Source organism: Poromitra crassiceps (assembly GCF_964638095.1).
Source record: "Poromitra crassiceps genome assembly, chromosome: 10".
In the NCBI taxonomy this organism is placed as follows: domain Eukaryota; kingdom Metazoa; phylum Chordata; class Actinopteri; order Beryciformes; family Melamphaidae; genus Poromitra; species Poromitra crassiceps.
In genome coordinates this window covers 16,562,167-16,590,078 of record NC_139631.1, presented here as the reverse complement: position 1 = coordinate 16,590,078, position 27,912 = coordinate 16,562,167, and the positions used below count along the sequence as shown (strand labels likewise).

General features: G+C 43.1%; 1 protein-coding gene across 1 annotated transcript; it reads left to right on the top strand.

The window, feature by feature from the left end:
* The first annotated feature begins 403 nt into the window (after window positions 1–403).
* On the top strand, window positions 404–27,912 carry mapkapk5 (MAPK activated protein kinase 5). The gene is made up of 14 exons (XM_083644966.1): window positions 404–444; window positions 3,979–4,052; window positions 8,932–9,007; window positions 12,740–12,837; window positions 14,125–14,233; window positions 16,608–16,697; window positions 17,116–17,211; window positions 17,644–17,724; window positions 18,115–18,302; window positions 18,977–19,097; window positions 19,983–20,113; window positions 20,475–20,590; window positions 21,205–21,309; window positions 23,701–27,912. Exons 1-14 carry the CDS (start codon window positions 409–411, stop codon window positions 23,793–23,795), a joined length of 1,416 nt encoding a protein of 471 aa, XP_083501092.1. The 5' UTR covers window positions 404–408; the 3' UTR covers window positions 23,796–27,912.

Below are 27,912 nucleotides of genomic sequence, written 5' to 3'. Positions count from 1 at the left end.
CGCCGCCAAACGTGGTGGGCTAGTCCACATTGGATTTCGTCTCTACGGCTTTTTGGATCACCTTGCTGGGAGTTTGGGACTCTACATGGTCACTACGGTGAATTCAAGACGACTGGAAGAGCGAGTCGGAACCCGAGGCTGTGAGCCGAGCTGGACTGATATCGTACCCGGCTGGGTGGCTTCAAGTCGGCTTCCCCAAGTGAACATTCGACTGTGGCTGCTTGGTGGCCGAATATCAGTTTGCGCTCATGGCCTTGTCCTGCCATCATCAGTAGCATAAGCGTTGGGGGAACTTCAGCTATCTCAAATCCAACTTTGAAGGGTCAAGGGAAGGCGCATTGTTTTCATTGTCAACCGTCTGAGTGAGATCGGGGATACAGGTTCATCCGTCAAGAGAGGAACACCACCATGTCGGAGGATAATAACGCAGACAAATTCATCAAGGTAACTTTGATCTTGATTTTAATGGGCTTCTGTAGCTGTTTGCAATGCCATGCCATTATAGAAATCATGTCTTCATCGTTGGCTATTGTTGTTATTTTGCAGCTGATTGCCAGCTGGAGGCTTATTCTGATTGTGTTGTGTGTGTTCATTTAATATTTTCAGGTATTAGCCTTTTTCGCTTCCCACCCAAAACCCAAGCAAAACACTAATGAGGGCCCGGGCACTGAATCACCTAAAATGGATTGGAAGTGGGGGAAACCCTCATTAATGTTCTGCTTGCAGCCTTGCACCTCTGTTACTTCCTGCCTTTACAGTGGGTGAATTGGGTGGGAAGTGAAAAGGGCTAATTTACCTGGCTTTGTTTCCATAAAATATTTTTTCTGTGTGCACTTTTAGTGCTACAAGATTATAAATTTTTAACATGCTTTGAATTAATGCACTGAATATGATTCTAATGAAGTGGTGGCTATGAGACCTATACAGCTTGTGGTTTAATTGCATGAAGTATTGTTATCCGTGTTACAATGTCTAATCTGCAACTTTATTTTCAGGCATTCAGTCTGTCTAATGTTACCCATTGCCTATTCCATGATGATACTTTTTCTGACAAGCTATTAGACTGTCACTGATAGAGAAATTGTCTATGTTCACCGGCATCACCGCACGAAGCGTGTGCCGTATCTTAATAGCACCTGTAGCTTTGTGTGTGTGCTTTTTGGCCGGGCTCGTAAGGGTGCGGCACTATTCTTGCGGACACCCTAACATCACGCAACTGGAACTGGGGTGCAGACAGCAAGTCAAAACAATGAGCGCGGACGTGAATTCCGTGAACAAACAAGTATACCAATGGCACGGACGTGGTCTGAGCTTCGGTTTTTAACCCGAATATTACAAAAGACCCCACTGATTCATAACAGGTCTAAAGTCATGTTATAGCGGTCTGGCACACTTAGTGACAAGCAAGACAACAGTAAAACTGACAGGTTTTTGTATTGAGTTTGGCGTAACCCATAGGAGAGCGAGCCCCATTCCCCCAGCGTTGCATAGCAACAACACTGTCGACAAGCCGGAAGCTGTCCCCGAGAATACGAGGGAATGTCCGTTGGCAGGTGTAGGTACGGATTCGGCCCGCCCTACTGGAAGTGCTCGGCCCGGTGGGTCCACAACGGGGTCTAACCCATGGGTCTAACCCTAACCCTGAGGCCATTTTCACCTGGCATTAACATGTGTTTTCTGCCATCAGATTGTAATCGCATTGTGCTTGACCACATTAGCCTGATTTAATTTACACCTGGCGTTATCATGTGTTTTTCCTTATCCAGATAACGTATTAACACCCAAAATGGTTGTCCTCTCAATCCGCATACAGTTGCTGTATCCAGATTGAGAGGACACATTGCATTTACACTTGTGTTCAATGTGTACACAATGCATCCCTGACCACCTCTGGAGGTGGTTTGGCTGATCAGATTGCAATCCGTCTTCAATGTGTCTTGGGGGTGTTTACACCTGTACTTTCAAGTGGTCAAGCACAATCAGATTGCAATCTGATGGCAGAACAAATGTTAATGCCAGGTGTAAATGGCCTCCCTGATTCATATTTTTAATGTCTATCATGTCTGATAACATCAGTAGCTTAGTGTTAGCTTGTTAGCTAATCTAAAGCTGTTGGCCATTTTGCCCACATTAATCCCACCACGTGCCTGACGTACAGCAAAACAAATGCCTACCCGAGCAGATATTGAAGGCGAGCCATTTCTGCACCGACACAGGCAGCTCCGTGGCAGAACAGGTGGCACAAGTGGTAGAGTGCAGTTGGCGCATGCGTGGAACTGCAGCTGGCCACACACACACACACACACACACACACACACACACACACACACACACACACGCACACACACAGACACACACACATACATACACACAAAAAACAGCTGAGTGGCAAAATGGTGCTAGAATGGATCGGCCGGGGGGACATGAGGAGAGATGATTGCTTGGGTTTAGGCATGGTGAGTGATGATTGGTTGGGTTTAGGCATGGCCAGGTACACACGCTGATCAGCTCTGAGTCTGTTATCATTTCAGTAACATAGCAACACTGAAATAGCTAATTTTGTTTATTTATAATTCATTTAGGCTATCAGGTATAATGCACTCAGTATACATTTGATTTAATTTTTGACTCCCCCCCGCCACACACACACTCACTCACACACACACACACACACACACACACACACACACACACACACACACACACACACACACACACACACACACCATTGACCAATAGATTGGTTGATTACAGAATGCACATTATTATTATTCCTATAATCATGGGAAGTTAATGGGCTAGTTAATGGGCTGGCAAAGAAAATCTTGGTTGACCGAAATTCGACCTCCTGTGTCATGAAAAGTGTTCCCTTTTTAACAGCAGTTTGGGGCTTGCGTCTATCACTATTCTCAGAGTTGGGAGGACAATCGAGGATAGGTCTGACATTCAGTTCAGACCTTTGTGTCTTAGATCTCAGGGAGACTCCAGCTCACTTGGTCACGGGTCCTAGGTCAGCTCTTCTCTAAAGTCACGTCCCACAGTCATTAACTGGCAACCTTTCCCTCCACCCCTGGCACACGGTTTGTCCCTGGCCTGCTCTCCAGTCTCCACAGTCATTAACTGGCAACCTTTCCCTCCACCCTGGCACAGGGCTTGTCCCTGGCCTGCTCCCCATCAGTGTGTCACTGCCTCGGCATTCATATCAGCCGTAAAATGTGATCCCAAGTGACTCTGGCTCTGCTCCCTATGGCTGGTTCAGAATGTGCTAAAGGCTGGCTGGATTGTAGCGGGAGGGGACAGTGAGAAATTGGAACGCACAACACTATTGGTGACCACTGGTTAGTTGTGCAGTAAATCCCACCCTCACCCCATGTTGTGTAATCAGCGTGTACTGTCTGTGATGATCATTATCACCGGCCTCTGTGTCTTCATACAGAGCAGATTAGACTGCCTGCCTGCCTGGGGTAGTCGCAGCCTCACAGGGAGGACATATTAGGTTAGGTGGAGAGTAGATTCTGGGAATGCTTTGGCTTTGCCATGGGAAATGTCATAGGCCTGTTTACTTTAAAAGTAATACATTATGAGGTGTTTTTAATTAGATTTATTTTACTGTTATTTATTTTTGAGATCAGGAGAACCTCCACCTTAAGGGGCAGTCTAATTGGTGTCCTTTTAGAGGTGCACCTAGGCCTCTCTACCATGTTTCTCCGACCAAGAAGGAACACTTTAGCACACGTTCGGGCTGACACTTGTTTTGGCACACACACGACACACACCAGTAGATGTTTGTGCTGGCCAGGATTCAATTATTCCCACATAAGTAGGACAAGGCTGATTGAATCCATTTTGAATCTTAAGTATCTTCCAGGCTTGTCAAATAAAATAGTCCAGGCCTGCACACAGCAGTGTGTCTTCTTCATCACACGTCTGATAATATATCCTCTGTATTTTGTCTGCTTTGGTCTCCCTCCCCTACAGGATACATCCATTCTAGAGGAGTACAACATCAACTGGACCCAGAAGCTGGGAGCCGGCATCAGTGGACCTGTTAGGTGAGCTCATTTAAATCTGGCTTAGTCTGGGTTTGGGGGGAGCACTCAGCTCTATGGATGGCACAGATGATCTTGTATCTATGGGTTGAACACTGCCATCTCTGGAGGTTTGGCCCCATGCAATTCTTTCCAACATGATCATTTGTTGGGCCAAGTGTAGTTGGGCTCCGCTACTGTGAAGTGGTACAAGACTCCAAAACTGAAATATGAGAGTGACACTGGCAACAGCCAATGATAATTTAGGGTGAAGAAAAAGAAAATCAGCTGGAAGAAAAGTCACAACAACCGCAATGCCTACATAGATGATTTATATCAGCAAGATTCCCAACTCGCTCCCATAGTTGTTCCACGCTTGCTATAAAATCTCTTCTCAAATAAATCACTGTATAAAATATTATAAAATGGCCTGGATCAGCCCAAATAGGTACAAGATTACAAAATAAATTTGTTTTCTTCATACAAAACTCCTCAGCAAGATTATTTTTTGATTTATTTATAATTTAATTTACTTCAAAATACATTTGTAATGTTCGTGTAAAATGTCTTTGTGCTGCGTCAGATAGATGTAGCCTCTTGTTGCCTGGACAGCATTGATAGACCTCGAGGAGTTGTGCTTATGCAGAAAACATGCTCAACATGCTCTCCTCTGTCGTTTTACAGTGCAACTAAACACAACATGCAATGAATAGACACGCGCTGCTCTCCTGCTGCCTTTTGACCTGACGCACACACTGACTGACACTTATGCTTAAATTAACCCACTCATATTCTGGTTTATTTCAAGAAAAACATTTTGGCTAGTGGAAATTCTAATTTGCTGGTAACTTTCAATCTACCAGCCATATAGGCAGGTGGTAAAAAAAAAGTTAATTTCATGCCCTGCAGGGAGAGCAGGTGGTGACATAGGAGTGAGTGAGAAAATGATCAAATATTGGTGGTTAAGACTGAATAATGACATCACAACTGTTAATTTAAAATGAGTTATTCCTCTAAATCTGGCTTCAAATGCCCGAAATTCTTCGTCGGCCTAGACCTATATTATAAGGCAAGGCTCCAAGTCGAGGCTGACGTAGCATGTTTCCAGCTTGACTTGACTGGCCCCCTAGAGTAAGAAACAGAGATGGCTCGTGTATATGTCACCCTGTCACCTCAGCTTGATTTTCTCTTCTCCTCCTTCACACATGAACACTCAGTGAGCCTGAGGAGCCACTACACTGTTTAATCTAGATGTGAAAAATCTAAATGTGTCTGACAAGATGTTCATGCATGCATACCTGTGACACAGAAGATGTAGTGCATACCTGCACCTTTGCTTTGTGGTGTCTGCAGTGTTCATAAGATAGATGGTGGCAAATACACTTTGGCCAACAGGACATCACAACAACTGTAGGCGTTAAATAGAACTTGTTCAGATCAGTGGTACTGTAGTTCATTTGCTAAAGTGGCTGGTGATGAATGGGCAAACCCAATAGCTGCTGGCAACTTTGAGCAGCATGTGCCCGGTGTAGAGAGCCATATGAATTCCGTTTTATTTTTTTCCAAATTCCGTTTTATTTCCCCCAAAATATTCCATGTTTTACAGTTGATTCCATTTTTATTACCAAATTCCATGATTCCGTGAAATGTTCCCATTTTCCTGGTGGTTGCTGCTTTTTGACTTTCCCCATGCTTTCAGTGTGTGTTGTGTTTACTGTGGCAGGAGTTGACTGGCTCACTTGATCCTCGACACATTAACACACACTGAGAATATAAAGGGCCAGATGCTTGTCACTGGACCCAGGTCTTAACATACTGGACCAAACGACGTCTTCATTTTCCATCCACCACCTTGGACAGCAATGTGTTTTCCTGTTTATTTTCCATTGATTTTTATTTATTTATATCTGAAGGTGGGTGGGCTAATTATAAGTTGGATGCTACAGTATGTAACTGCGACGTCATATAGGCTTTAAGTTCAACCCCAGACCTTCTCCGCATGTCATCTCTCTCTCTCTCTTTCCTTTTGCTCTTCACTCTCGACTGTTGAAAAATAGAATCTTAAAAGAACAACACATTTTTTTATTCTTTATGTTCAATGAAAGCATTCTTCTGCAAATTAGAACATGTTGAAATGAAGTCTTGAAAAATATTTGTCATGTAGCAAGTGCCACTTTGTCATGATTTACATATAGATTGAAAGGTGCACACAGTAATCAACCGTCTCTTGCGAAGATGCGCTGAGATGGAATAGTGCATGCTGCTGGAAGCAACAGGGATCAATGGTAAAACCTAATCTCCCCAATATCATTGTCTCTGCATGTCCTTTCTGCTTTCCTCTCTCTACACTTCCCCACTCTTAATACTTTGGGAGTAATATCACGCATTTCTGAAACATTGACTCTTAAGCAGCAATGGGTTTGATTCTTTTCCACACACACGCACACACACACACACACACACACACACACACACACACAATTATTGTGAACTACGGTACTTTTAGTCATGTGGTAAATCTCCAGGAAGGACCGAAGCTGCTGTCACATGGCTATGAATCCAGGATCGGCTTGTAGCTTTCAAAAATCCCAAACCTTTGTTTTTAGTGAAGGAAGATGAAAAAGTCACCAGAGAGACAGCGGCAGTCTTCATTGACTTAAATGTCAGTTGAAGTAAATAAGTCACTTGCTCACTTGCAGTGTGTCTGTCATATTCAGAGGCGTAGTTGGTGTCAATAATTGACTGTCTCAATAATGTATCTTATTGTCTCATGATGGGAATGAAACCTGTTTGTCTTCAGATTATTAAAATATTAGCGAGAGGATGTCCGCTCAGACAGCCTTCAAAGTTTTGTTTTGTTGTTTAAAAATAAGGCAGGCAAAATTCTCTCTCTCTCTCTCTAATTGGTTTTCCATCCAAATGTATGAGCAAATCTTAGCCAAATATTCAGAAAATCTGCAAAATAAAATGCGGAATTAGGAGCATTCCCATCCACTACTCCCTCTCTACTACTATGATAGGAATATAGTGGCTTGCAGGCAGACGTGTGGCAGATACGTGGCCGTTGTCTTGCATGCAGCATCCGAGCTGCCTGTAGACTTGAAGTTTCTTGATTATCCACAACTACACCATACAATGAATGGATTACCAGGCGCCACTCTTCAATCCGGCATATTTACATAATCCACATTTACTGTAAGTGAATAAAATGTCAATTCTAGAAGTGAGTCGCCTGTTAATCCTGCAGACTTCAGTTAAAACACAGTGCAACAGGCGCTCAAACCTTCATTCAAATATGTGCTGCGTCTTTACCGTACAAATGTACTTGGTGCATGCCGACATGTAGCGTGCATCCTCCTAGTACTGATTCATAACAAGCTTTTGTCATGTTTTATCGTCGGGATGTTAACTTTTGACAGTAAGCCATGACACACGAAATGCATAGGTTTTGAATGGTGTTTGGGTACCTAAGGCTTTGGTTAACCAGAGAGCGGAAGATTCGCTTAATCCATTTACACTGCGCTAAATCACATTTACATTTTATACAGTAGATAGACCAACAACCCACCCACCACCACCCCCAAGCGTAAAAACTTTTTTGTGATTATTTCGAGTTTTTTTCTCTCGGAATTTTGTAATGTTTCCAACCAGGTTTTTTAATGCACAAATCTAAATTGTGCATCAAAGCAGGTGGATGGAAACCATTGGAAACCCACCTTCTGTCCCTTCTTCATTGCGCTCTGATTCATGGAGTCTTTTGCCTAATGGGAATCTTTCTGATAGTCTCTTTAACCTTGTTCTCCTCTTACTGAGTCATAAGTTAACACATTTATTATGTCCTTTACTCACTGTGATTCATTAGGTAGGTAGGTATTGCTCTGTCTGAACTTTGGTCGAACCACAATGTTCCTTGTGCCATGCTGTAATAGTGTAATCTGAGTTTAAGATTCTCCCTCCCACTTCGAGGAGGGAGAACGGACTTAATGATCTTGTCAGACAGTGAAATTATATGCTTGGGCCTATATTTTCTTCTGAGCGCTGTTACCTGCTCTAAGAATAGTTTGAACAAAACCATTACCGTGAGAAACTCATTCAAATTGATTCAAAGTCATGATGATGTCATACGCTGGCATGTCTGCTATCAGTCTTGTGGGGAGGATTCACAGTGTGTGTCTGTGTGCTCAGTGCTGCCTTACAAAGCATTTTCCACAACCAACTCTAATGTTTACAAAATATGCTGGCAAATAGCAGGAAGTAAGCTGATTTCTTCTTCTAATGTTCAAATCAACTCAAATGACTGTATTGTAAAGGTGCATTGTACAAAGAAGCCTCACAACACACAGACTTTGAGAATGATACACAAAGCAAACAAAGAAGAAAATGATAAAACCATCATCACTCGCACAAAAATAGTTGGTTAATATAGCAATAGCAATCATGGGATCCCTTGAACAATGCACTCTTATGCACAGCTAGAGTGGTAACATATGTTGACATTATCAATATCATGCAGATCAAATCACAGGGACTCTGATTGTGTGTATCCAAAGTAGTTTTAATAAGTAAAGCAGAGGAGTTACAGAATGTATCTTTTCTCTGGTATCAATCTCTCATTGCTCGTATCTGTAAAATGCATATTAATTTAATGAAAGAGACAGCCCTATGTCTTTCTTATACAAACACAATCCTTCCTTACCTGAACATACAGTAAATGCATTACTATTAGTTTAAGCCTAAGGGATGAAAGATAGGGCAACTACTGGTAGCAGAAATCCATCAGAACACAGAAAACCCTGCCTGACAACAGACATTCTCCTGTTGACTCTGTATCCAGTCTAATCTGTGACCCTGAAAGCGTTGCCATGTTGTTTGTTGAGCCTGGTTGTTGTCTTCTTCTCCACAGAGTCTGTGTGAAGAAGTCATCTCAGGAACGTCTGGCCCTGAAGATCCTCATTGATCGGCCCAAGGCCAGAAACGAGGTTGGAGTTCTAAGCACTGTTGTGGTTGTGATTAATGCCCGCTGCGGTATTGGCTGTTTGTTGTCTTTGGCTCCGTCTTCATCGAAGCCATATCTATCCATCTAGCCTGTTACTTATTTTTGTTAATGTTTCTTGAGTCTATCAGTCTTTATCAACTCCTGTTTTTCTTTGCTTCTCAGTCCTGTTTGTTCTTCGTCTGTCTGTCTGTCTGGGTGTGTGTCTGTCTGTAGAGTGTGTGTGTGTGTGTGTGCGTGTTTTGTCTTGAACATTGTGTCTCCCTGCAGGTCACAGCTCTCCATGTCATTAGCAGTGCCTTGTTTTGATCAAACAGCTTGTGCAGGAGTGAAGCAGTGAGAGACATGCAGTCAAAACAAGCAACACAAACCTGGTTCCCCCCGAGCACTTCTGACAAAGCTGTTGGTGAAAGGCAAACGCACTCAGATTATTATCACCAAACAATATCCTTGAGCTGCTTTTGTCATCTCTTTGAACACTGGTGCAGTTCAGATACGTCCTCCATTCAAAGTCAACAGTTTACTGTTTCTGCACAATAATCATCATGTTCTGTTGAGATGTTTGGCTTACAAAGGTTTAGTCAGCCCCCAGGCAGACATGAAGTATCACTGTCTCAGTCTGTCTTCTAAGTTCATTTCGGTTTGTTTTGTCATGGCATCAAAGTGAAGACAGAGAGAAAGATAGACAATTGGAGGAGCCCTCTTTACTGTCATTATGTTTGGCACTAGTACTGTAAGAGCGCAGTGATCGTGTCATAGTTATCGTGTCACTTAACTCCCAGTTTTACAGCAAGAGAGGTGCCCACACACCCACAGAAACTATTTCCCTTTCAATAATATGACAAAGGGAGTTGCCCAACACGCACTGGTTCAGATACCTACAAGTTAATAGAAATTATGTTCGATCTAAGATTTGTGACTTTGAAGTTCTCCCAAATGAACATGCTTTTTTTGATATTTTATCGAGTGTGTCCCCCCCCCCTCACTCCAGGCATCTTATTTCTAGATTTGTGTGTTTATTTGATGGCTGCATCAGGGCCCTAACTGAGAGGATTAGAGAGGCGTGGCAGGAGGAACTTTGTGTTGATTTATCTGAAATCATATGGGACAGGAGTCTGTGGTCTAACTCGGCTCAATTAACAGCAGACACCAGCTGATTGAATTTAAAGTCATTCACCATCTTCACTTTTCTAAGTCTAGGTTGCACAAGATCTACTCTTCTATCTCACCACTATCTGATAGGTGTGTCAAGGGTCAGAGCAGAGGGTATACTGTCACACGCCTTTTGGTTTTGTCCTTCACTATCTGGATTCTGGGCCACAATATTTGAGTTGTACTCTAAGGCCTATAGAATAACCCTTCAGCCCTTCAGACTCAGTCTGAGGGAGTGGAAGACCCCCTCCCCACCCTCTTTTCAGCTGTGGCTGACGGACATGGTCTCTCGGTTATACGTAACTATGGAGAGACTCCGGTTCTTGAGGACCAATTCACTTAGGAAATTCTCAATTATCTGGGACCCGTTTCTGGCCTACTTGGACGAGGTTTATAAGGATACGTAACTCACCTGACTTCTCATGGACCCTTTGTGTGGGGATCCCACGCACATCTCTTACAAGCACATACGCACTTTACATGGCTGGTAGTGCCAAGCTGTAGTATTGGAATGTGGATTATATGTTTGCTTGTTTTGTTTTTCTTTCTTTCTGTGTCTGAGCCTTTTGTTTTTCACATTTTCAAAATGACAAAATAGAATATTGGGAATATGACGAAGGCAAAAAAGTAGTAAGCAAGACCTTCGCCTCTACAGGAATCAATCAAATGTAGCACATCTTTAAACACACACACACACACACACACACACACACACACACACACACACACACACACACACACCTGGCTTGGGTTGTCTAAAGTATGCCAGACATTTCAACCAGATCTGTTTTCCACATGCAGTGCCAAAGAACTGAATTCATTCCATACAATTATAACACTGCTTGTCCTCTGAACCAAGTTGGCACCATGTCAGAAGAGGGAATGTTGACTCTCTCTTAAGCCAGTGAGCCACATATGCTAGAAATGTAGCACAATGCTATTTGGTGATGCTAACCTCGCGTCACCCACTGCAGGGAATGATCATCCGCCCTCAGACCCGCCCGCCAGCTGTGTTTCCGGTGATCTTTCCGCTTTGTCCCCCATAGCAGGATGGTTTTATATGGTGTTAGTTCATTTTATTTGTGTAGCTACCGTAAATTCCGGACTATAAGGCGCACCGGTGTATAAGCCGCACCTTCAAAGTTGACTATTTTTTTCTTATATAAGCCGCACCGGACTATAAGCCGCGGGTGTTTTAATGGTATTTTTTTTTTTTTTTTTTTTTTTTTTTTTTTTTGTGTTTTAATGTTTAATTACCATATGTAATGCTCCCATTTATTAACATTTCAACAAAACAACATAACACAACACCACCTGTGTTGTTATTTACAGTGCACACAGTGTCATACAGTGTCATACAGTGTCATACAGTGTCATACAGTGTGGTGAAAAGAGGGCAAGAGAGGAAATTAAAACAGAAGTGGATTTATAGTTAGAAAGAGTGCTAAAAAAGAGAGTTTTTTTTTTTTTTTTTTTTTTTTTTTTTTTTTTTTTTAAATCCATAGATAAGCCGCACCGTTATATAAGCCGCAGGGGCCAAAAAAGGCCAAAAAACGGGAAAAAAGGTGCGGCTTATAGTCCGGAATTTACGGTACATAGCTAGATAACGCACATCACATTTATTTACCTTACTATGATGCCCTGTTTTCAGAGCAGAATTGTTTTTTTGGAGCCGTTCCCGGCGTCATCCGCCGGATCACATGGTGTGTTTCCACCGGGTGACGTGGTGCTACGCTTTTGGCCCCAGACTCTGGTGATAAACCAATGTAGTTTGATTTGATTTGATTTGACAATAGAAAAAGCAGCGGTACAATAAATACATCATAGGTTTAAAAACTGACAAGGATGACACAATAAACTTAATAAACTTATTTCCATTGTGGTCCTTGATCTTATGGCAGCGAAAATGACGAAAATCTGAATGTCTCGGCCTACTCAAACAATAAAACTGACAACTAATCAGGAGATGAAAAATTCAACTTTATACAATACATAGATGATATGGGAGAGTGCTCTTTTGATTAGATTAACACTTAACACACACACAAATATTTTCCGAGGAGGAGAGGCATACAACCGCAAGGCAGTTATTATTACTTCTTCTGATTTTCCCCGTTTATCCCCAATTGTACTTGCAGACAGACGCCGACGAGACGCAGTGGCCGCTGCGTGTAGTGCAGTTCTAGTACGGCAATGTGGGCGGGTCTCAATTCACCCCCCTTTCTGCCCTCTCTCCCTTCACGTTTTTAAAATCCTGAAGAGAAGAGAAGAAATAAGAAGAGACAAGAGTGAAACAGAGCAGAGCTGTGTGTGTGTGGGCGTCTAGATTGGCCACCTGCAGCGTGACGTCGGGTTGAATCCCCCCAAAGTTTGCTCGCCCTGAGCTCTCTCCACGTATGCCTGATGCACTACCCCCATTGGCTATGAATGGAGCACGGGGGGCCAATGCAGAGCGCTGCATCCTGTGTGAATCCAGCCTTTTAGGCTCATTTTAAATAAACATCTTGCCTCATGCTGCCATAATGTTTTTTTTGGTTTTCAGTACTCTCTATTCTCTACCATGCAGGTCCGTCTTCATATGATGTGTGCCATCCACCCAAACATAGTGCAAATCCTGGAGGTTTATGCAAACAGTGTCCAGTTCCCCCATGAATCCAGCCCAAGGTGAGGAGCTGTGTGTGTGTGTGTGTGTGTGTGTGTGTGTGTGTGTGTGTGTGTGTGTGTGTGTGTGTGTGTGTGTGTGTGTGTGTGTGTGTGTGTGTGTGTGTGTGTGTGTGTGTGTGTGTGCGTGCGTGCGTGCGTGCGTGCGTGCGCGCGCGCGCGCGTGCGTGCGTGTGTTAGGGGGTGCATTACCTTTCTACCAATAAAGTCGCGTCGACGTCGATTAATCGTCATGTGGTGCGAAGCCGGTATTTAAAAAAAGGTCTTGTTTACGGAGTTGAGGACAGCAGCTCGCGACGCAGGAGGAATGTAAACACAATGGCTTTGGAAAACGCTTCTGGGCAGGTAATATGAACAGAGACTTACTGCTAACAGTTTGATGTGTGGGGGGCAAACACGTTGTTTGACTGTAGCGTCCAGAGTTATCATGCCATATTGTTCACGTAGATTGTTGTACAGGTGAGGTGTTGTTTCCTGCTTCGGCATTTCTGCCTGTCGCACCTCCCCCGGTGCCATTAGGACAGATGCAGGGTCGTCAGCTGGAGGCCGTTCACTGATGTTCGCTCCCTATGCCAGTACATCTCCCGGCGGGGGGGCAGTGGCATGCATAGGGGACAGTACAGCAAATAGCCACTCATTTAATCATGTCGTCCGCTCGCACTGTATGCTCTCACTGCACATCCTCGTCGCGCACGCTAACTAGAAACGGCTAAACTCTGGATAGAAACCCTGTAATATTGCATATCTCCTCTTTTAAGCATCGCCGCCTCCTCGGCAATCCCAGCTCCTTGATTCTTGCGCCACACACTGCTCCCCCCGTCAGGGGGTATGGGGTTTAGTTCACTCCCGACAACACGTAGCAAAATGTTTCTTTAAACGGAAACGGTGGTGCGAGGAAACATGGCTGTCAACCTGGAAACCGTTGACAAAACGGCACACACCATTTTCATATAATTGAACACACCCCAGCTGATCCCTGCAATGCTAGTAAGCCACTCGCAACAATAAACGCACTCCGATAGCGAGAAAACTGACGACGAAAGTGTGAAGCCATATATATTTATAAGCCAAATAACGTAGCTTAGAGGGCTGCCTGGTCCAGCGCTTTGAGGAGCGCAAGTCTCAAACCATGTGATGACTTTTTGACGTCGAAGCGGCGATTAGTTCATGCAACCCTAGTGTGTGTGTGAGAGTACATATTTGTGCAAGTTTCCATATTTTCCTTCTTTTGCTATATTTCAACCATTCCCCTTTCAATCTCTGTTTCCTCTAACCCTTCCTTCTTTCCAGGGCAAGGCTACTGATCGTCATGGAGATGATGGAGGGGGGTGAGCTGTTCCACAGAATCAGTCAGCACAGACACTTTACTGAAAAGATGGCCAGCCAGGTCACCAAGCAGGTACACACAGACACACACACAGACACACACACACACACACACACACACACACACACACACACACACACACACACACACAGACACACACACACACCAGAAGTCAGCACAGACGCATTGTTATAGATCCCACTCCACTTGGGGGCAGAACACGCCATATGCAGCATTCAAGTGCCAGGATTGGCCAGGCAGGCACCCATGCAGGCTGTTCTGCGTAGCGCACCAGGTATTTTCATCTTGCCTCAATCCGATAGCGTATTTGAGGCAAGGTGGTGGTGGACGTGTTATGTCATATAACATTAAGTTACCCGTTATTTTCATTACACTGTTCTGCGTTATTGTCCAAAACATGATCAGACAATCAGACAATTTGACTTGAGTGCAAGACTCAAGCCCCGTGAGAAAAATGGGAAGAGGTAACCGGGCGCTATTTTAACGTTTAATTGAAGTTACTGTCCTGCGTTCTGGCCATGTATTTTCCCTTTCTCCATTTCACGTTAGGTTCTGAATAGCAGGCATTATCTCCTCAAGTTTGCCGATGCAGATGTCTGCAATGGAATAACGTTACTATGAATAGCCTAATATGGTCTAAAATATATGATCTTTCGATTGCAAGACTCAAACAAAACCCCTGTGAGAAAAGTGAGTTTGCCCATCAGATGCCAGTGCAAATGCCCAGGCCACGTTAATTGCATTCATGTTTGATTACAGGGCTGTGGGGATCACTGCACAAATCCGATCAAGGTGACAGAGAAACAATGAAGTTTCTCCTACAATTGATTTATAACTCATGTTAACACATTGAGTGCCAGCGACGCCATATGGCGTCATTAGAAATTTACCGTAGAGTGCCAGCGACGCCAAATGGCGTCAATAACTCGAAATTGTTTTTTTGACGGGGGGGTGTCGATCTCAGCTTCTTACATCGCCTCTTACAATATGAGAGCTATTGAATGTGTCTAACCTATTTTACAGAACCCTTAGGTGGCGACAGCGCACTCCAGATGAGAGAAAGTATAGTTAAACACACAGAAGAAGTCCTTGTGGAAAAGGAAATCGCATCGCATCCGTATGCAGCTGCTTCATTGAAGCATAACGTAGCTGTGCCCCTGCAGCAGCCAATCTGCTGTCACAATTGAGCACCTCGTGTCCGCTGCAACAGCCCATTCGCATGATCAGCCGTGGAGTTCTCAACTGGAAGCTGGTGACATACACGCGGCTGTAAAAAAGCTGGATCTAGCGGACTTCTCAGTGCTGAGCAGCACACGCAGAGCAAACGCACTCACAGCAGAGCCGAGCAGAGCAGAGAGCTACTCCTCCCACAACGGGGGGGGGGGAGGAGGGGGGGAGGTGGGGCACGCAGGACACTACAGCATACAACAGACCCAGGCAGCTGCAGCATTACATCAGAAAATATTAGCAATGAGTCAATGATGTGCTTGAAATGCTTCCTTTCACAAAAGGGTCATTATCTCAGCTCGTAGAAAAAAAGGGCTGTTTTTGCTCAAATCAAGCTATCTTCTCCGGCTCATAACTAAAGAACGGAAAATGGGATCAATAAACTTTTTTTTGCAGGTGATAGAAGAGAGTCTCATCGTTATTTGTGCGTGTTCAGTGTTTACATAGTAATTATTAAAGAAATTATATGACTGTTTTAAAATGCATTGCGGCCTATGTGGCACAGTACAGCACCTTTTGCCCAAGGGCCGTGGCACTCAAAGTGTTAACGTTGACATGAGTTAACGTGTGGTTGCATGGTTTAGGAACTCACAAGGTTTGCATTATTGAACAAAGGTCAAGCGATATTGATCCAATGAAGCCACGTTAGCGTTCATGTTTCATTAAGGAATCAATGTACGTGACCACGTTCAATGTCAGCTATCAAGATTAATTCAGTTGTTTAATGAAATTGCTATGATCCGATGCAGTGTGTGGGAGATTTGCACTGTGTGTGAGCCTGAGCATATTGGGGCATATTGGCTTGCTCCAGGCCAGTCCCGGCGCTTGAATGCTGCGTAGGCGGGCGCAAGGTATGTTCTGCCCACAAGTGCAGTGGGAACAATAATAACTTTAGTTTTCTAAACTAAAGTTTGTAATATATAACTCTGGTCTATCTGCCTTTGTCCACCCATGTTTTTCTTTCCTTGTCAGTCTGCCGTGTTTCGCCCGTCCGCATATGTCTGTAACTAACGTTCTCTTCCTGTGGGTAGCAGCAGCCTCTCCATGTCATTCTCAGCCTCCTGCTTGGATCAAGCAGCAGTTGAGCAGGGAGATATGCAGTCAAAACAAGCAGCACACGGCAGCTCAAACTGATGCTAAACAGAACAAGCTGTGTGATGGTTACACAGTGTCTCAGTCTGATTTCTCTCCCCTGTAGATCAGTCAAGCCTTGGAACACTGTCACTCCCTGAATATTGCACATCGAGACCTGAAGCCAGAGAACCTGCTCTTCAAGGATAACTCTCTGGTGAGCAGCTTGTACAGAAGATAATTCTATTCTATGCTATGCTATGCTATAAACAGCTTTCGATGAGGACTGAAGTTTATATATATATATATATATATATTATTAGAGGAAAAAAAACTGCTGCCATCCCCCAATTATTGTTTCAGCTTCAAAGTTTGATTTTCCTTCATACCCCTTGTACTTTTTTGTTGTCAGTATGGATGTGAAATAGGTCTTAAATTGCGTTCATAATGGTCTTAAATTTGAACTTGTTGAAACCTGTTGAAACCCTGCACATTGCTATCTGCTATTACTGGCCTGTATATCTTTTACTCCTGCTCAGTAAAGTCAGTGAGATGTAAGGAAAATGAGATGCTTTCACTGATAATGTGTTTCTGTGTCAGTCCTCCTCACTCTTGGAATCTGGTTTTGTCCACAGGATGCTCCTGTGAAGTTGTGTGACTTTGGCTTTGCCAAGATTGACCAAGGAGACTTGATGACCCCTCAGTTCACTCCGTACTACGTAGCACCTCAGGTACAAAGCAAACATACAGCATACGTGGAAGACGTGCACACACTTGTTTCTTAACAGCTCAGTAACAGGATATGTGCTCTACTAATAAAACCCAAATGTTTGTACCATGACGCAGTGCTTTGTACCATGATGCAGTGCTTTGTACCATGACACAGTGCTTTGTACCATGATGCAGTGCTTTGTACCATGATGCAGTGCTTTGTACCATGACACAGTGCTTTGTACCATGACACAGTGCTTTGTACCATGACACAGTGCTTTGTACCATGACGTAGTGCTTTGTACCATGACGCAGTGCTTTGTACCATGACGCAGTGCTTTGTACCATGACGCAGTGCTTTGTACCATGACGCAGTGCTTTTCAGTAGATGTAGCCATTGCTCTGAGTAATCACTGCTCTCATCCCGTTTATTTCCCATTGTTAATTTCCAGGTACTTGAGGCTCAAAGAAGACACCAGAAGGAAAAGTCTGGAATCATACCTACCTCACCCACTCCCTATACCTATAACAAGGTGAGACGCATGTCTGTTGAACCTAAATATTCTGGCCTTTTATTACCTTCTCTCCACTAGGCACAACACCGCAGATGTTTCTCTAATTGTTCCAGTGGTGAATGCCCAGAGGCACACAGGTAGCACACATAGATCTTCAGAGGCACACAGGTAGCACACATAGATCTTCAGGACAAAGTTGACAAATCTCAATTTCACCAATTTATCCTGGCCATGGCATGCCAACAAAGCATGCTAACGTCGTCAGAGCGTTTCTCTAATTGTATCTGTTTGATCTGATGCTGTTTTAGGTCTGTGTCAGGCAATCGTCACCACTGAATATGTATGTAAAGCAAATAAAAACGCATGATTTGAATCGCTTCCCTCCCCCCCCTCTCCCTCTTCCTGCAGAGCTGTGACTTGTGGTCTCTTGGTGTGATCATCTATGTGATGCTGTGCGGCTATCCTCCATTCTATTCCAAGCACCACAGCCGCACCATCCCCAAGGACATGAGGAAGAAGATTATGACAGGCAGCTTCGACTTTCCCGAAGACGAGTGGAGCCAGATCTCTGAGATGGCAAAGGACATTGTACGCAAGTATGTCTCTCCCCTCTTCCCTCTCTGGAAAAGGCATCACATTAGGATGTCACACTCCGTAAGCTCTGTTCAAACTGTCGGATCGATTGAGACCTGTAAAGCCAGGTCTCAGAGATGGCCAAGGACACCAAACTCAAGTATGTCTCTCCCTCTTTGCCACTGAATCACAAAGTATGGCATACCCCGTAAACTCACTTGCCAGAGCTCTGAGACGGCCAAGGACATCGTTTGCAAATAGTTTGTCCCTTTCACTCCGGTAGACCCGGTGGGATTCATTAGATGTAGCAGACTTGTAAGATTGATCGTAGTCGTCGTTTGTGTTTCTCTGTGGTGTCAAGGACTAAACACATCACACATACAGTTAATTGAATTTGGCTCCCGGTGCTTGTCCTGCACCATAAGCTGCTGTTTCGCCTGCTTTTTGACTTGCAGTCTGACCTGACCAAAATGTATATAATTTTTTAAAACATATATATATATAATGCCCAGGTTTTATACAACGTTCTATTCCTGTCCTTTATTGTCCCCGGCTGTCCTCCCTGCCTCCACTCGATCCATTCTTCCTCGTCACGCTCCTTATATGTCCCACTCATTCTCCCTTCTTCACTTTCTTCCTCCCGTACCCCCCCCCCCCCCCAAATTCATCCTCTTCCTCCCCTCCTCCCTCCCCCCAGGCTGCTGAAGGTGAAGCCAGAGGAGAGGCTGACTATTGAGGGAGTCTTGGATCACCCTTGGCTCAACTGCACCGAGGCCCTGGACAACGTGCTGCCCTCTGCTCAGATGATGATGGACAAGGTGTGACGTAAAGCTGCAACATCAATTCTTTTTAAACATCAATATATCATTGTCAAATTAATTGTTATTTATTGGTACAATAACCATGAACCAATGAGAACATGGTTCGATTGGCAGCCTCCATTTCACGCTAATGGTGTAGTTAGATTAATGCTATTATTTCTCAAAACTTAGGCTGCAATTCCCACATAAACCCTATTGCATCCTGACACAGAGAGGATGTTGACACTTGCTCTGTTTGCAATCTTCCTTATTGCTCTAAAGTAATCCATCAGAAATCTGACCCGGTCACACACAATGTAAAGTGTGGTGAAGCAGCTGGTAGAGGCTGCCAGTCTTCTCTGGAAAGGTCTTGTTTGTTCAAGCTAATTACATTAATGTCGCAAATTAGTTTGGTAATGATTGATTGGTTTTAAGATGCTGCATACAGTATATAGCACCTTCTGATATGGTGATGTGTTGGGTCATTAGTTGAGCTGGTCTGGGGGAACGTCCCAAGGACCGAAAAAAATGGCCCTATTCTTAACCTTGGATTAAAAGAGTGTGTCACACTTGACTGGTTGTAAGGGTCCAATGTCATTTCACTCATTCTAATCTCACTGGCTTGATATCTGTCTCTGTCTCTTTCTGTCTATCTCATTCTCTATCTCCCTCCTTCTCTTACAACAATCAACCACATCTCTCTCCAACCTTTTATGCTTCACCACACTGTTAGCTGCGCTTTACTGACCCCATTCATGAATAGATGGTTTTCCAGCAGAGGCTGCTGTTGGAAAATAAAGTTAGGAAAGTTACCATCACTTAATAGCCCATGTTTAGTTCCCCTTCCTCCTTCTCATTCTACCTTTTCCCTCCTCATTTCCTGTTTTACCCCCTCGCTCCCAGGCGGTAGTAGCAGGTATCCAGCAGGCCCATGCAGAGCAGTTGGCTAATATGAGGATCCAGGATCTGAACGTCAGCCTGAAGCCTCTAAACTCTGTCAACAACCCAATCCTCAGGAAGCGGAAACTACTAGGGTATGAGAAAAAATTGACTAACCAAATAAAGCTATAGTGTTGGATGGACTATTGAATTTGTAGTTTGTCAGTGTGACTGGGTAACTGCCCGTCTGGCTCAGTGACACTGAGTGATGGTGATAGTTTATTTGCAGCTGTAGTCTTCAGTGAAAATGTTTTGTCTGATGTTTCCATCTGCCCCACCCTTAGCACTGTATAAGGGATACAGTGATGAATCCAATAGAAAACCTATTTTTCGGTTACTATTTTGATAACGGGCTCTTGCCCCCTGTGTAGTAGCCATAGTGTTATGACCCAGTCCCATTCCGTGGTCTTTGTCTTTGAAAAATGATCAACGTTTGATTTCAAATGTGTGTTCCAGCCCCAAGCCCAGTGATGGTTTCTTCATCCATGACCCGGAGAACGGAGGGGAAGACTCCAACGTAGCGCTGGAGAAACTACGAGACGTCATTGCACAGTGTATACTCCCACAAGCTGGTCAGTAAACACAGACAATGAAATCAATACTGAATTAATCAATACTGAATTAATACTGAATCCATCTCATCTTTACTGACTAGACTAAAAATAGATTTGCACCCGCCACCCAGCACTGTAGAAAGGATTGCTCAAGCACTAACAGACTGCTCATAACCACACACTGTGTACCGTTTTACATATTTTGACATGAGTATCACCGTAATCACACTGTAATCACATGAGTATCACAGTCATCACTGGTATGATTTGCTGTAATAAAATGCATAATAGAAGCTGTACCGCTGTCTTCTTTTGACACACACTGCCCAGTAATGTGGAATGTGTCTTCATTAGGCCATTATTTCCATTGGAGAAATAAGCACTTTGTATGTCAAAGACCAAAACAAAAACACAATAATGCAAGTGCCATGGTGTGCCAGAGTGTCAAATATATATCCCAGAATTGTACTCTGTGACACAGTTTAAGTAATATAAACATGCTGTACTTTTTTTTTTTTGCATGCTGCATTTCTCCCAATTAAGCCATTATATGAAGCATATGAAAATACAAACTACAAGAGTCAAATAGCCTTGGAGAGAAAATGTATTCTGAAGTAATGTTGTTTGTCCAGGAGAGAATGAGGATGAGAAGCTGAACGAGGTGATGCATGACGCCTGGAGGTTCAATCGGGACTGTAAACTACTGAGAGACGGCCTGCAGGGGCTCAGCTGGGATGGTCAGTACCTCTGTTTCATTTTGTCCGTGCCTAGCAGAAGCCTTTAGAGCTCTATTTGTATGCCTCCGCCGGCGATAGCTGTGGCCGGTTCAGGTCAACAGTCATGGTCAACCCAGACATACCTGAGGCCTTTTGACTGAGGGCCTGGTATGACCAGGAGGGCTATACGCTCTAAACAGCCAATCCCTGACAGAGACTAGGTTAGCCGTCAGCCGGGCAAGAGTCAACTGGAAAACACTGAGCAACGTTAAGGATGATGTCATAACCACTGATGATGTTCATGTCATCCCCACAATCACTAAGTGATGTCATACCCACTGATGATGTACATGACGTGGCATGAGTTGACATGTTTGGTCACAAAGTGCACCCATGGTGCATCGTCTCCAGAGTTTCCACCATAGACTAGTACGGTAATCTAAAATGACATAACATAACTAGGCATAACATCAATAGACTCCAACTGGTCCAGAACGCAGCCGCCCGACTCCTCACCCACACCAAATCCTGGCACCACATCACCCCAGTCCTAAAACAACTCCACTGGCTTCCCGTCTCCTCCCGGATCACCTACAAAAACCTTCGCCATCACATACAAAGCTCTTCACCAACTCTTCTCCAACCTCCGCAGTTTTGGTGACAGAGCATTCTCCATGGCAGCTCCCAAGCTCTGGAACTCTCTCCCCCCGGACATTAGAGAATCAGAGTCCCTCACTGTATTCCAATCCCACCTCAAGACCCATCTCTTCTCCTCTGCCTTCTGTGTGTCTGTGTCGTGTTTGTCCATTGTCTGTTGCACCTTCGTCACCCCCGCCCTTTTAGTGTTTAGTGTAAAGCGTCTTTGAGTCCTTGAAAATCGCTATATAAATCCCATATTTATTATTATTATTATAACAACATAATATAACATAACATAGTATAATATATTATAATCTAATATAACATAGTACGGTATAATATATTATAATCTAATATAACATAATATACACACTATAATGACCATTATAATAATTGACCTTATGGATATAGCAATGAGGAGTGAGGCAAGACCAGGGGCACCAGAGAGGCAAGCGAGAGGCTCCGGGTGCATGTGCGGGTCCTCTCCTGTAATGCATTGGTAAAGTGTGTCCGGAAAGCGCAGTGTTTCTCAATGTGGTGCCTCCGTAACAAACCCATGCAAGTGAAGCACACTGGTTTGGCGTTTGGAGATGGCGCTAAAATAAGTGTTTGCCAGTCCAGTCAGGGTTAAACTGACCGTTTTCATTATCAACTTTACCTTTCCGGGTTGACAGCAACATTTTCAGGGCTTGTCTCATCATACGAGCACTACTAACTAGACTAGACACAATTGGTCACGACGTGTTGCATCGTCGATTGCCGTTGCTAGGTTACACGGAGTGCTGCGTTGCATTCAGTGTCTGAGTTTCTGAAGTCTCATGTTAAGGTGACTGCCTGTGTTTTTGTGATTCGTTTTTTTTTTTATCCAACACGTTATTCGTGTCGTATCTAGCCTAAGACCAAAACAAAATGCGTGACTCGCAACTCGTAGGGAAGGTACATTTTGAACGATGCACCAATGCACGCAGAGAGACGGACTTCCGTAACAGCCCAGCCAGTCAGATTTGACTGTAGGAATTCCTACGGCAAAACCCGGAGATGCTAACTTGTGATTCACACCCTCTGTCGCTGGAAGCGTGCTGACGTAAGACGACGGTTGGGGTTGGGGCAGTCGATTTAAAAAAGAAAGTTAACAATACAACTTTGAAAATATTTCTAGCAGTGAAGGGCATCTGATTCTGCAGTACTTGCTACATTTCTCAAGGGAGGCACATTTGTTGCATATTACCATGTGACAGTGTCTGCCGCATATTGGGCTTTAGTTAAAATGTAAACAAGGACAAACAAGGACAAGAAGAGATTCATCTTACCTCAAGTGATTTCACTAGCTGCAATTACCATACCAAATAACCTATTATTCATTGTCTCCTTGACATTAATTTAGCTGTGATGGCTGCTCTGGAAAAATTACCCGGTACATCATCTGACTTCAGCCTGCCCCCAAAAATATCAGTTACAAATTGCTCTTACAGCACAGTTGTCCATATCATGAAATAAACAAGCAAGAGCAAATCTGGAAGTGATCCTGGAATGGGCCAAGGAGCGAACCTGCATCTTGGAACCCAAATTTCCGGCATAAAAAAAAGACAGAAAACAGTGTAGATTCATGAATATTTCATTAGTTTTGAATAGTCTCCATGTTTAAAACCTCATTGATAATGGAACAAGTGAAAAAGACAGGTGGCTATTATTGGCTTTAATTGTTTGCTTGTTCATTCAGTAGGTTTTTTTACCTGTTTTTTTTTACTTTCTTCCTCTCTTTTTTTGTTTCAGGAAGAGCCTTTTCTGACAAAGTCGACCGTTTGAAGTTGGCTGAGATCGTGAAACAGGCCATCGAAGAAAAGACGAATCTCCAAGAATCACATTAGCAAGCGCTGTCTTTCTATCTCCTTTTATATTGTTTATTATGACCCTTTTTAAGCCAATATCTGTAAAAAGGCCTTTTTATGTAAATTGATGCGCTTTTTCCCCCCTCCATGAATTCACTTGCAAGACCTATTGTACAGCTGTAGATATATTTCAAAGAGGACTCATTGGTACAATATCTTTTTTTTATTACAATTGCAAAGATCATGGGGGGGAAAATATATTTTCGTTTTTGCAAAAAAAGAAAAAAGAGGCGGAAAAAAATAATGAAATTATTTTCTGGGAGGGGATTTTTACTAGCTGCTTGTCCAAGATGTCACATGCGTTATCCCACGTATTTCATTTTATTCTTCTTTTATTTTACTCCTTATTTTAACCATACAAAGAATTCTATTTATTTAACAAAGAATTCCATTATTTTATACCTATCTTGTAGCCTGGCAATGGGCTCTAAAGTTGAGAGAAAATGTCTATATGGTGACTTTGTTCTTCCACACACTCTGAATCTCAGACCGTGTCTGAATGATTTGAATCCTTATTTTGTGCAACTTTCTCTTGACTTCTATCCAGCCTCATGGAGGTCAAGGCAAAGTAAAAGAAAAAGAAAACAAGATGTGGCATTTTGTTAAGACAATCCAAATGCAGCCCCAAGTTCATCCTTTGTTTGGTCCAGTGGCAAAAGGCACTGGAGTAGATCTAAGAAAACTAGATCAGCATCAACACTATGGTAGTTTTTCTTTCTGGTTAATTTTAGATGTGTTGTGTCGATATCAAAAATGGCAGTTTGGCTTATCCTACAATGAGGTTGTTAAAGTCTGGCAAGTAAAATGAAGTGTTTTCATATAAAATGTTTGCCCATTTCTGATGTGATGCTGGAAGGTCTTAACTTATCTTCATTTAAGGCATTGGTGATCTGTGAAGTGGCTGTCTAGGTTTGCTGCTTTTAAGTCAGATTGTAGAATGTGCTGGAATTCAGACCTTGGTCTCTTAATAATTGAAATCCTTTCATTTACTTTGAGTGCTTGCTTTAGTTAGTCTGCTGGCATGCAAAATGAAAACAGAGAAGGACAGAGAGGTTTTAACCACTCCTGTACACGACATCAGTTTTGTGTTTGTTGTTGGTGGCAGTCTGCTCGTATCGTAGGACACCAGCAGGTTGGTGGACACACTGAATACTGACTATAGCTTATTTTGACAACTTCAATATCTTAATGAGCCAAGAGACATACAAAATAACTTGTCTGTCACACTGATTCATTTGCTGAGTGGATGTCAGCGGGGTACAAAAATGTGCCAGACTGTAGCGTTTTATCCACTTTGCATTTTGCCGCAATTTAGCTGACTCCTCAGGGCCAGAAAAGATCAGTCAACCCTAGGAAAGTAACACAATCCATAAACAATAGTAATTTAACATCCGCTCTGCTGGATTTGCAGCAACATAAAACTTGCTGTGCTACCGAATGTGCAATAGTGCAATAATTTATTCACGTGCATTTTTCCTAGTGCATACATGTACATGTGTGATGATATGTATCTATGCGTCAGTATTATTGTCCAATACCCCATTTACACCTGTTTTTTAAATGTGACCTGTATCCGGATAAGTCGTCTGGATAATGGATAATGGTCGCATTTAAAAACCAGGTGTAAAAGACCTGAACACAATGTGAGCCTGACTATCTCCAGATGTGGTCAGGAAGTTCTGATCACATCCTGATCATGATGCATTTACGCCTTTTATTTTTCCTCATCCAGATGACATCCAGATAACTTATCCGGATACAGGTCACATTTAAAAACCAGGTGTAAAGGTGGTGTAACAGACCTTCCCTGCGCCACTCCTGGCTTCATATTAATGGATACAGTCAAAGAAAGGCCTGAATATCAGGAAATGCTCCTTCCCCTTCTCTCAGCCTCAAAGTAGTAACATAATGTCATTAATTAGCTAAAGCAAACTGGTCGTTTGCTCTAGCACTCTAGTCATATCGGATTAGTTATGTCTTCAAAGAGGGTTTGAAAGAAGGGATTCATATTCAGGTGTTTGAATTGGGCCACGTTGAGTCCATAGTACAGAGAATGCTCAGATGGCCAATGGCACGTTCTCTAGTTGATTATTTCTTTTTGTGTATTTTATGTTTATTTTAAGAGTCCTCAGAAGGTTTTGAATATTCCCCTATCTGAAATTACCCTTAATGAAGTCTTAGTGGGGGTTTTTAACACAAGGAGAAACATCCTTAAACTTTTATTTCATCTTTTCATGTAGAGATTAATGCAGTAACCTGTGCTTTTTGACCTTCATGAAAAAGTATGATTGAAATTAGTTGGTGAAGTTGGTGCAATAGCAGATTGTTCCCCTCCCTCAATTAACTGACAGTGCAGCAAGCCTTCCTTTGTGTGTCTGTATTTATTCAGGGTACGTAAAAAAAAAAAGACACACTAGTACTAACGCTTTCATCAGTGTTGGTGAATTTGGTCCGCTTTTAGAGGGCAAGGCCAATGCTAATCGATACCAACAACATGATTCTGAGTGATGGATGATTCACAGTATCTTGGATGCTGCTCCAGAATCTCCCTTAAACCTTCAGTTAGGACCACAGTTGGTTTCTGGAGAAGCCACTCGGTGACCACATGTGCCTTGTTGATGGAGGGTGTCGACATCCTCTGCTGCTCCCATCAGTAGAAATTAATTACAGGATGAAGAGTCAGGGATGGGGTGATATGCTTACCTCACGCGACGATTTGATACGCAATATGGGCTTCACGATTCACTACAGCCACCATACGATGTTGTAAAAGCATGACTGCAGAATTATTTCTGTGATTCATCTTTCTAGCAATGGCATTGGCTTGTGAAAATGTAAACAATTTGGAAAATGTCATCCAAGTGTAGTGCAACTAATGCAGAAATTGATGGAGAGCTGGTGAAATTGTGATGGGCAAACCATCTCATTTGTGATTACTACAGGAGAATAAAATTTTGCTAATATCGTGATTCATTTCCCTGCCCCATGATACGTATTGTCACATTTTTGTATTGCAATATATTTCATTTTGCTATATCGCCCCATCCCTGGTGATCAATGTGCGCTCTGTTGCTGATGAATCGATTGATCCCATGCCAAGAAATGCACACTACTACACAATTGGCAGAATCCCTCACAAGAGTGGAACTTCATGCTGGTGTTAGTTTGATTTTGACCGTGCCCTGTATGGATGTGTGTTAGTATACAGTCACTTGTATGTATGGATCTGTATGCTGAAGAAAACATTTGATTTGTCTTGTCCGTTTCTGGAGGCCTATCAACGAATCAGAGCTGCTTCCTTTCTCCCCTTCTCTGCCCACAGACAACATTGCATTCATATCCTCAGCTACCTAAGAGGGAGTTGGAATATCTTTTTTGAAGGGCAGTGTATTTATTAGCAGTTATGTACTGTAAATCCAAGGCATATATATCAATCTTGGTATTAACACACTCCATTGATAATGCTCTTGCAATAATTATACCATTTAGCTGCTGTCCGCTCAGATCAGTGTTAATAAAATCCCACAGAGCGGACAGATGACTTTGAAAGTGCTACCTCCCTTCCATGCATCCTCTTCTTCTCATTTCCTTGCTCCCATCTGCTGAGCTGGAGAGCAGATTTCTGGATGAATCAAAGCGTTCACAATAAGGATGCTGAAGTTAAATGTCCATGTCCTGTTTTAACACCACCAGCTTATTAATAATCGTTCGAAGGGCAGAAGTGATACATAGTCGACTTTTGATAAATACCAGGCACTGATGCATCTCAGCCCACTACTGTATCTGCACTAAAATAGGGTGAGGTGGGTTTCATTTGGAGTTCCAACAAATGATTATTTTTGACCTGGCAACAAACAAGGGATGGAAATGTGAAGGACATGTTTAGCTTGGATCTCACCTGAAGTAACCATCCCTGTTTGTTGATCGGACAGAGAGAGAAGTCCAGCAAAACATTTCAAAGTGTGGAGCCTTTTCTCTACAGGCTCTTTGTTTTTTCTGGTCTGCCATTATGTAGCATGTAGTACCTGAATCTGTCATGAAAGACTCACTGTGTTTCAGTCTATGTATCTTTTCTCTTTCTGCCTTCTTTGGAATG

Coding starts and splice junctions, on each gene's coding strand:
- mapkapk5 (XM_083644966.1), top strand. CDS start 409: ATGTCGGAGGATAATAACGCAGACAAATTCATCAAG. Junction 17,212..17,643: donor CGTACTACGTAGCACCTCAG/GTACAAAGCAAA, acceptor GTTAATTTCCAG/GTACTTGAGGCTCAAAGAAG. Junction 18,303..18,976: donor GCAAAGGACATTGTACGCAA/GTATGTCTCTCC, acceptor CCCTCCCCCCAG/GCTGCTGAAGGTGAAGCCAG.